This window comes from Rana temporaria, chromosome 3 (genome assembly GCF_905171775.1).
Source record: "Rana temporaria chromosome 3, aRanTem1.1, whole genome shotgun sequence".
NCBI lineage: Eukaryota > Metazoa > Chordata > Amphibia > Anura > Ranidae > Rana > Rana temporaria.
The window spans coordinates 174,482,979-174,493,866 of record NC_053491.1 but is presented as its reverse complement, the minus strand read 5'-3'; the positions used below and the strand labels follow the sequence as shown (position 1 = coordinate 174,493,866).

At 42.0% G+C, this 10,888-nt stretch overlaps 1 protein-coding gene across 1 annotated transcript; it reads left to right on the top strand.

Annotated features, from left to right (window-relative positions):
* Nucleotides 1-159: 159 nt before the first annotated feature.
* DNAJB9 (DnaJ heat shock protein family (Hsp40) member B9) lies at nt 160-8,809 on the top strand. The gene is made up of 3 exons (XM_040343825.1): nt 160-265; nt 4,449-4,676; nt 7,067-8,809. The coding sequence occupies exons 2-3, from the start codon at nt 4,460-4,462 to the stop codon at nt 7,516-7,518; spliced, it is 669 nt and encodes a 222-aa protein (XP_040199759.1). The 5' UTR covers nt 160-265; nt 4,449-4,459; the 3' UTR covers nt 7,519-8,809.
* The last annotated feature ends 2,079 nt before the right edge of the window (nt 8,810-10,888 follow it).

Genomic DNA, 10,888 nt, shown 5'->3' with positions numbered 1-10,888 from the left:
TCAGCTGACTTTCCCGCGTCCGCTTATGGAATTTCCAACACTGATCCAGAGCGCGAGGACTTGTCAGCGGAAGTAACGCCCCCTCCAGCCCTCAAGTAACAACAGCCTTCCACGTGCGCCTAAGGTCACGTGGTGAGGCAGCCACCAATAGCGGAGTGTGTCGTGTAGCCGAGCCGAGCAGCTGGTGGCTGAGTGGGCGGGACCGGGGCTTTCAGCGCACATAAGTCCTGAGGTGTCAGGGAAGCTCGTCGCTGTTCAAGGTTGGGTAAGTGAAGCGATTTGGCTATGGGGTTTTGTATGCTTTGTAGTGCCTCTCTATAGGATTTGCTCTGTGGTGAGCAGGAGTCATGTCTTTGCATGTCTAGCTTGTTCTCTATGTCTGAGGCTGCACACAGGGGTCAGCCTGGGACTGGGCTGGTCCTTGGCTTGTATGGAGCCCCTGGTGGTGATCAGTTTGTTTGGGGGGTGTGTGTGTATATATATATATATATATATATATATATATATATATATATATTACCGTGGCTATGACTGAGCAAGAACAGCACCACATCCCATGACATTATGCTTCTAAGTTTGCTGGACTGCATAAAGTTCTATTCCCTGCCACCCACTGTGGTCTCTTGATGTAGGACACTTGTACTCTGCCTCCACCTTTCTTATTAGCCTTGCAGTGATCAGGGGGGTGCTCTTAAAGCTGAATTTTAGTTAGTTTATCCCCCCCCCCATAGTTACATTGATCCATAGTTTGGTTAAAAGATCACATCTAGTTCAGCTAATAAAGGGCTTTTTAAAGCAATTTACTGAGCTAGCCAAAACTATGTCTGGAGGGAGTCCCTTTTCACAGCTCTTACTGTGAAGAAACCTTTCCATATTTGGAGATGAAATCTATTTATTTTCTTGATGTAAAGAGTCACTTGTCTGTGATGACCTTAAGGTGAATAACTCCACACCAAGTCCACTATATGGATCACTTATGTCTTTACACATGTTGATCATGTCCCCTGTTAATCTCCTTCTCAAGTGATTAAATTCAGTTCCTCTAATCTTCCCTCATAGCTGAGCTCCTCCATCCCTCTTATCAGTTTGGTTGCACTTTTTCCCAGTTCACTGATCTCCTTTTTGAGAACTGGTGGCCAAAACTGAAATGCATATTCCAGATGAAGTCTTATTAATTTGTGCAGGGGTAAAATCTATCTATATCCAAGAAAGGACTTTGCTCGCTTTGGAAACCGCAGCTTGGCACTGCATGCTATTATTGAGCTTATGATCTACCAAAACCCCCAGATCCTTCTCCACTACGGATCTCCCCTGTTATACCCCCCCTAGTATGTATGATGCATGCATCAACATTAAACCTCATTTGCCACATAGCCGCCCAATTATTGAGGTCGGCTTGTAAGGACGTTATTCCACTGCATAACTTGGCATGATCTGCAAAGAATGAAATGGTACTTTAAATCCCAGACCCTATATTTATAAAGAGATTCAAATAGGGGTCCCAACACCGAAACTTGGGGTACACCTCCTGATAACCTTAGACCATTCAGAGTGTGGGATGTTACAAGTATACGTTTTCCATACCTGTGAGATTTTGGTGGCAGTAGACTTGCTGCAATAGCGATCCATACTATCATCCAGTGTTCATGCTCAGCAGCTGTCATGCTGCATAGTAACCACAGGGGGTCTCTTGTTTAGCATGGGCACCATACAGAGCATTTTTCTATTGGGGTGAGGTGGCAGGGTGGGGCAATGATATCAAAATTACTTCCTTATCCAATCCTAGTCCTGTGTGTTCATTGAATAAAATATGAGACGTTTTTTCTGAATGGTGCCCATGTCAAGCGAGCCAGTGTGGGGCAAATATACACAAGTTGGAGAGGGTTAGGTCTGACCCCTGACCTGGAATGCAACAAACAAGCTTTTCCTCTATTCCAATCCCAAATATCGTGTACATTAAGTGTACGGTATATAAAGCATCAGGTTAGGGACTGGCCATAGAGGGATTACTTTGACTTCAGCTTAAAGAGGAAGTAAACCCTCCTCTAGAAAAAGCCAGCAAGACAAAGGCATAATGAGCTGGTATGCATACTAGCTCATTATGTAGTACTTGCCTGAGATCGAAGCCCCTGCAGCGGTCCTCGTTCACCTCCTTCGACGCCACCACCTTTTCCGGGTGTTGCTCCCCCAGAGCTGTGACTAGCCGGAGCAGCGATGACGGCATGATCGCCTTCACTAACGGCACACTCAGTTTGCCTGCCCCGCTGTGTACGGCACGCATGCGCCGTAGACATCGGTGCCCGTTTTTTGGGGGGAAATAATCTCCTTAACCGTTTGGGTTAAGGAGAGATTTCTTGCACCTACAGGTAAGCCTTAATTCACTTTTTATAACAAAAATAAAATTGTGCCTTTTGCAGGTAAATAAATGTGTATTTTCTATGCTGGAGCCTTTAAAGCATTGCATCCACAATCGGCAGATTCGGGGTGCAATGCCAGTATCCTGCAGACTCTCAGTACACTGCTGATGCAGGCAGGCTGTTGGGCCCCGGTTCACACCAAATGCAACTTTGATATCACACTCAGTGCGATTTCATGTGCGGCTTGCAGACATCTGTGCGACTTCATGTATGGACGTCAATGTAAGTCGCACATGAAATTGGCAAAAATCTTTTTCTAAAGTTGAATAAAAATCCTGAATCTCACCAATTTAAACTGTTCCCTAGCCAGAAGTAGAGTGCAGGTTGAATATATCAATGGTGTGTTTTTATTTTTTTATAATAAATTTATTTTAATAAAATGCTTTTGGAGGAAAAATCCATCTAAAGTTATCAATTTATGAAACTTTACTAACTTTGTTTAATCCGCATGAAATTGAGCTTGGTTATGTAGCATGAGGCTGTATGTTCTGCAATATTTACATTTTTGGTAAGCTCGTTCAGTGAATCTAAGCTCTGCAAGCTGAGAATCTGCACTGCATTGATGCATTCACACAATGTCGGATACCATGAGATAAAACAAAGTTCAGGAATGTTTTGCAAATCTATGTGCACTGAATTGAATGGGACTGTCAGTTAGGTAATAGCAGGTCAGAGGAGCTGCTGCAGGACAGAGGACAGTTACTCTTTAAAAATTGATTTAAATATAGCCCTTTTACTAGTGATTTAAATCAAATCCACCCTGATAGTGTGACTTGTCATGTGACTTTGATCTGTCAAATTGGATGACATGTCGCATCGGTGTGAACAGGGCTTGCTGAACTGCAGGAAGAATTAATAACGTATGAGGATGCTCACAAGCGATGGATAATAGTACTTGTAGCTCATTCACAGAACTTTCTGCCTGATGTCACACTGAGGGGGGGAGGAGACGAGAGCTGGAGTATGTTGCATTTTCCACCATAAATATGGGTGGAACATGTTCCAAAGGTGAAATTGGCCTTTAAAGCTCTACTCTGAAAGCAAGAGTGTGCCCTTTGCAATGTGGTTGCCCCCTGTACTGCAAGGGTTAAATGTTTATAACCTCCAGGACCAGACCATGCAGGCTCTTCTTTCCTATGAAGGGCAAAGGTTCCCTGATGTCAAGTACAATGCTTGGTCTGTAGCCCTGCTTTGGACAAGCACACAAAGGGACAGTCCACCACTAGAATGTAGGAAGATCGCTGTCTCCTGAGATATACGGGATCAGATATATAAAACTTCCCATTCCCTAGACATAAATGCACATTTCATCCTTGCGGAGCAGTGGGGGCCCCATTGCAGGACAGAGATGGGATATGAAGGAAACATGGAGACTGCCATTTATCCCATATTCTGGAAATGGCATTTTCTCAGCTGTATTTGTTTTCAACGCTTTCTAAATCCTCAAACTGGAAAACCTGGAACAAGTATGTCAATTGGGAAGAAGGTGAACATGAAAGCTAAGCAGTCAGCATTTTTACATGAGTGCAACAATGGCAGCCCACATAAGGTCTGCACAAGTTCTCTACATGCATAGCATAGATAACATCCTGAGGTTAGTGTTGGCAGTATGACTGACGGTAGTGAAAGCAGATAAGTGTGCCTAAAGTTTACTCCAGAAATCGTTCACTGACAGTGACTTGTTTACTGTAAGCCCAACTTAGCCACAGTTAAATCTGCCTAAATACTTTCCAAATCCATCAAAACAAAAGCTGTAGAAGTCTTGGCCTAATTACTTCAGAAAATAGTCAGAAAAGCCTGCCCCCTGCTAGTATGCTGCAAAGATGAACCCTTACTTGGTGTGGAAGCAGTGGCTTCTCTGCAGAGGTCCAACACTCCGCTGAGTCAGAGCTCTGTAGTGAGCAGGAACCATGAAGGTTGAGATTTCTAATGGCTTTAGCAGTAGGTACACTACTCTAGCAATGCAAGAGGACATATAAGCTTGTGTTTTGTTTTTTTTGTAGCTGATGACATACCTTGTTGTTTTTGCAGGGACCTCAGTGATGGCTTCAGCTCAATCCGTGCTCACATTTGCAGTTTGTATCCTATTAATATCTGAGGTTATATTGGCAAAAAAGACTTACTATGACATTTTGGGGGTCCCAAAAAATGCTTCAGAGCGACAGATCAAGAAAGCTTTCCACAAGCTTGCGATGAAGTATCACCCCGATAAAAATAAAAGCCCCGACGCAGAGGCTAAATTTAGAGAAATAGCAGAAGGTAAGTTTGTTACTTGAAATGACGTCATTGTTGCATCAAGAAAATTAGAATTTGCTTTCCATGTATTGCAATATATCTTTATAAAAAATCCAACATAAAGTGAGATTGCATTCTCGTGAGGGAGATATGGGGGGAGGGGGTGGAGAGAGATAGAGGGAGATGGGGAGGAGGAGATCAGTCGTCCTTTTTAATAGGTTAATCTGAGTAACCTGAACACTTTATTTTGAATCTCCTCGGGGCACGCATACATGGTTTGCAACTATGTAAAGGATCAACAGATTTCTTCTGCAGCGGATTTGGGTGTATCTTTTAACACAATGGTACTTCTGGCAGGTGAATAGACATTCTTGGCACTGATTATACCTTGCACAGATCATTGCTTGCTATGCTTCTAACGCAACCTTTTGTCTCTGGAGCACATGGTCACAACTGTACTTTTTATAAAGTCCTGGGCCCATCCACAAGCACTAATAAGGATTCTTTTCTGTGCATACACATGTACATTAACCCTTCCTCTACCAGGCCCTGCACTCCACTTTTAAACTTGGCTGGCTAGACCATTTTTCCAATGTTTCCATTGCTTTTTTTTTTTTTTTACAGCTTTTAGTGTTTGTAAAAGACCACCCAAACCAGATCATTTCTGAATGTGCATGACCAGTATCAGTAGTATAAAATGGTGCTACAGATTTTAAGGGCCCAATGATATTTGTGCAAATGTTTATCAAAACAATATTCTAAAAATGCACTAAAATAATTTGTGGATTCTTGCATGACTCAAGTTCTACAAAATAAAAGCTAAAACCTGCATTGAGTTAATAAATGCCATATATTTGTAATATTTTAAATTTCACTTTTTTGTGAAATGGTAAACTGATATGCAAAACTAAAAAAATAACTTTTATCCTAAAAATCCAGAGGTTACCATTCTTTCACTTGCAGCTTTCAGAATTTGAAAAGCCACACAAAACTATACATTTTATGAAACGCATGACCTGTAGAATAAATGAATGTGCTACACATTTTTTGTGCCCTGCGATAATTGTGCAAATGTTCATTGGATCTCTATTTTTACTAACCATACACTAAAATCATTATTTGTGCACACAAACTCAACTTACAAAATGTCTGCTGAATTGCTATTAAAGCATCGCTTACATGTGGCATACTAAAGTGTAGGGCCATGTTTACCCGCACAGGTGTTCTCTGCGTCCATGAAGGCAGTCCAATTTATGTCATTTGGGATGCAACACAGGCACAGCCCCTGCTCCCAAATTGACATCTGCGTGGGTGCACAACCCCGAGCGCAGACAGTGTGAGCTTGGGAGCCATCCACCCAGACTTGCATGGATGTCAAATTGGGAGCAACAGCTCTGTTCATGCTGTACACTGGAGTTTAACTAAATAAAGGTGTTGTTGGAGTGCTGCCGTCCAGGCTTTTTTCTTTGTTCTCTGATCCCAAATTACATCAATGGGACTGCCTGCACAGACCACCTGTGCATCCCTGTACAGGTAAACGTGACCTTGTAGGGGTGTACGCCCTGCGTAAACAAGGCCTTGGGCCCTTTTCACATGAGCAAGACTAATTGGGTCACTTTTTTTTTTTTTCCCTGCCCAGGTGGGCCTGATCTGACCACCCGTTCTCTATGGGGAGGTGGATGTAATTGGACAAGTGTGCGTCTACACCTGCCTGCACCTGATCCACCAGAAACTGACAGATGGGGACCTGTCTAGCAGATCATTTTGGATGGAAATTGACAGTCTGTTTCCATCCAACTGCACCATAGAGAACAGTGAGCTGACACCCCTGCCATCCACCTGCTCAGTGGACAGCCCCCCCCTACTTTTTCTGGTCTTTGAGATATGAGAGGTTAATACAGGCCCGTGTGTGTGGTTATTTTTTGACTGATAAGGCACTAAAGAAAATAAATATTTTTATCCCCTCTAAGCACCTGAAGCTGGTGGGAGAGTCAGGTGAGGGACTCAAGTGACTTGGGGGGTAGCTGCAGGGGATGGGGCTGCGAGAGAGCAGTTGAGCCTCTTTGGAGAAAGGAGTGGCAGAGGGTGGGGTGGTTACATTTTGAGGTGAACAACTTGGACTGTAATCCACTGATCTAAGCTATAGGTTTGTTCAGAGTCTGCTGAACAATTCTGCTAGGTGTTTATAGTTACTGAAGTGACCATGAGCTTATAGCAGAGGAGGCATGCAGGTCTGTACACGGGACCTGGCCAGCTGGAAGCCGTGCAGCAAAAGGGTTAAAGTATAGATGGATATGAACAGCATATCGACTTTGCTTCCTTTATTTGTGTGTAGATTTCTTTGCTTGAATGATGTATTTAAAGGACAACCTTTTTGCTTGATTTACTAAGATTTTTTTACTTTTACATTTCAGCATATGAGACCCTTTCGGATGAAAATAAACGGAAGGAGTATGACCAGTTTGGTCATGATGCCTTTACAAATGGTGGAAGAGGAGGCAGCGGCAACGAAAAGCATTTCCATCAGCATTTCAACTTTGAAGACCTCCTAAAAGAATTTGACTTTTTTGGAGAGAGTCGGCACACTAGATCAAAAAGACATTTTGAAAACCACCATTTTAGGAGCCACCAGGATCCTTCTAACAGGCACAGGCGTCACTTTGATGACTTTGCATTCGGCGGAGGTTTATTTAATGACATGTTTGAAGATATGGAAAAAATGTTTACATTTGGTAGCTTTGGCGATGGACCACGACACAATATAAGAACTGAGCAGAGGTTTCAGGGGTCCAGCAAGCATTGCAGAACTGTTACTCAGCGAAGAGGCAATATGGTTACAACCTACACAGATTGTTCAGGACAGTGATCTGCAGGTGAAGCTATGTTTCTGCAAAGCTGCGCAAGAACCTATGGACTACCAATAGAAGCTTTATTTTACAATTTAATAGTACTCCAATGTACAGTTCAACAGAACACAGCAAATAGCAGGAAAACGCCATGCACAGTAATCTACAGATGTTGTGTAGTAGGGTGCTATAGAATTACACTAACAGATAATTTATTTTAGGATTTCAAGGAAACTATGTGAAATTGTAAATGGATAAGCCAGTAACATTTCCTCACTATTAATTATGTGGCATTTAGTATGTTCCGGGACTCTATTTTCTTCATGCTGCTTTTCTGAATTTTATTTCATGCTTAACCACTTGTCTTGTGACCCTTTAAATGGGTCTTTACACCAGAGGGTGGGACAGGCTTTCTGATGAAACGAATGGCCGTCACAGTAGTCGCATGACGGGAGCCCATCTCATTGGCTCCTGATCAGAACTAGAGACCAGGAGCAGTCTTCAAGAGTTCAGTCACTGTGTAGGGAACATGACTTTGGCACAAAACCTCCGCTGCCATGGTTTCATGTGTGCATTTGGGTATTAAGCCCACATTCCTTGCTTCTGCGGGTATGCATTATGTGGTCAGCAAGAGGTTAAAGAGCAAGTGCAGAGGAATTATTTGGTTTTGACTCCTAGATTTATTATAGTCCTCCCAAAATGTAAACTACAGTAGTTTCTCAGTTTGGCTTTTTCTCGTCTTGTCAAAACAAGTGAAATCCATTAATGTTATGGCTCTCAGTGGTATTGCTTTGGCAAGAGTTGCCCTGTATGATTTGTGTGGGTGATGATTTTTTAGCATATGTTGCTGTTTATATAGCTTGAGGGTTTAGAAGGCTGCCACAAACTGTGCCAGACTTAAATTTAATGGACCATAATTTCAACTATGACACTTCATAATTCATATATTTAGTATGGGACTTCAGTCTTTTTTTTGCCACATTTACATGCTGACCAACCAAAATCATGGTGACAGGGACAAGCTGTCATTGCCTTAAGTAAATGCGGCAATAGGGTTTTTATTGTATTTACCCCATGATAGAAGTTCACCTTTTGTGACTATGCCCCTGCTGGTATTTCATGCTTTCCCAAATATTTGTATACATTTTTTGCATGTAGATATGGGGAAACAGTAATGTGGTCCTTCTCTACTTTGTAGAGAGGACTGCAAAGTGTCCTAAATCTAAAAGGAATATAAAAATACTTTTACAAATCCCTTTACAATAATTGCAGATTATTGAACTTTTTTCATTTATCGTAAAAAAAAAAAAAGTTTAATCGCCCACTGTATCTGATGAATGCCTGTACTCTGTTCTCCAGCACGAGAGCCTTACATTAACTGCTCTTCATTTGTTTTACAAAATGACACATAAGGGTGTCAACGGATACATGTCCTTTGACATCACCTGAAAAACTGACAGACCTGATCAGTCCACTAAGTTTGGTTAAATGTGGGGAAGATTTCCTTTGAAATTCTGCACAGTAACAGTGGCTGAATTAATATGCTCCCAACTATTGAAACCTGAAATATCGTGTGTGTGTGTGTGTGTGTGTGTGTGTGTATGTGTGTATTATATACTTGTGCCATTAAATTGCTCGGCAGTCTTCATTTCAGCTGCTTCCTCACTTTTTTAAATGGCTGCTTGTGTAAGGTAATGTCATGTGACTGCTGTGCTAAATGTCCAATTTTAATTATATTCTAGAACAGGGGTCTCCCAACTTTTCATACAACGGGCCAGTCTACTGTCCTCCAGACTTAAGGAGGGACGGATTGTGGCCAGCAGGGGTAGAAAATGTCCCGAGCCCAGCATCAGTAAGAATAAATATGGTCTCAGGGTTGGTGGTCAGGAGTAGTGCTTCATTATTGGTATTAGGAGGAAACTCCCATCATTGGTATCGGTGGAAAACATTGCCATATTGGTGGTGTCAGTAGAAGGAATAGTGCCCCAAGGGCTGGATAAAGGCTAGCAAAGGGCCACTGTTTGGAGACCTCTGTTCTAGAAGATATGCAAGGTTTCAAATGGAGAATCTGTTGGATGGAATATATCGGCTGTTGCTGAACTTGTTCAAGTAATGTAAAGTTTCAGGACCACCTACCCTGCATGCTTTTTGCAGGCCAGTTATTTGCCAAGTAGTGAAGCCTGAGAATAACTGACATTTGAATGACCCTTATTATACATCACATATACTTTGACCCTTGTAACAGTTTGAAGAGCTATATGTAGCTTCTGGATTCCAAGGTGTTTACTTTAAAAGTCACAGAACTTTTATGTTTTTTTTTTTTTTTTTTTTTTTTTACTGGTGAATCAGATACCCTTGCAATTTTATGCAGTGTGCCATCTACATCAAACAATTGTAGCTTTACCACCTTTGCTCATGTTTTACTTTATCGGTCCTCTGTGTGCTAGTCTTGCCATAATGTACTCCAGTTCCCTTCAACATTGAGGGAATTAAATTGGCTTCCATGGTATTTCAAGCAATACATCTTTGTTCAAGTCAGCTAGAGCTGTGGAACACTTTGAAATGTGCAATATTTTTACAATACCTTGTGTGCTTTTGTGTTTAATTGTTTTTGTGCAAAGTGATCAAATGTTCTATTTTTTTGTTTTTATTATTCTAGCACTTTCTCAGCATACTCCATATGACTATTAATCCTATGGATACTGAAAATGCCATTTGTCCAAACTCATGTAATATGAGTAAAATAAATCACTAACAATTAGTACAGCTGAAGTCTGTCTTTTTCTTAAGCCTTTGGTTGCCAACTAAATTGCTTGGTGGGTTTGACACTTTGTTCTTAGTATTGCATGTAAAGGGAGTTTAAAAATATATCTTCCTGGAAAATGGTTCATTCTGTGTGGTATGGCAAGCCTGGGTTCACACAGGAGTGGTGTGGGCACCACTTGTGATTGGGATGGGAATCGCACTGCATTCCTGTTCAAATCGCATCCATTCTTTGCAGTGCTGTTTGAGGCCATTAATTTTGTATGGGCTCAAATCGCACCACAGGTTTCGGCTTTGGGTATCGGATTGTTTACACCAGTACAGGCACTTGTGTAAATGCTTAGTATCGGCACCGTCCTACTTGGAGGAGCTACACTGCATTTGAGCACCACAAACCAAAAACACTGTTTGATTTTTCATATTCAAAATCAAACTCCCCTATCCATGTCTCTGCTTTATTTTTTTTTTATAGAAATCACTTTAACCACCTGAGGCTAGAGCTGTATCCTGGCCTAGGCCAACAAGGCCCAGGCCTAGGGCAGCACTTTGCAGGGGGGCAGCACGGAAAGGGTCCCCGTTGGCTTGTGCTACACTGTTAGTGTAGTGCCAGTCTTATGGGCTGGACTC

What these genes read in the sequence shown, in the direction of transcription:
- DNAJB9 (XM_040343825.1), top strand. Translation starts at nt 4,460, where the DNA reads ATGGCTTCAGCTCAATCCGTGCTCACATTTGCAGTTTGTATCCTATTA. An exon ending in ATTTAGAGAAATAGCAGAAG is followed by an intron (nt 4,677 to 7,066) that starts GTAAGTTTGTTA and finishes TTTACATTTCAG; the next exon opens with CATATGAGACCCTTTCGGAT.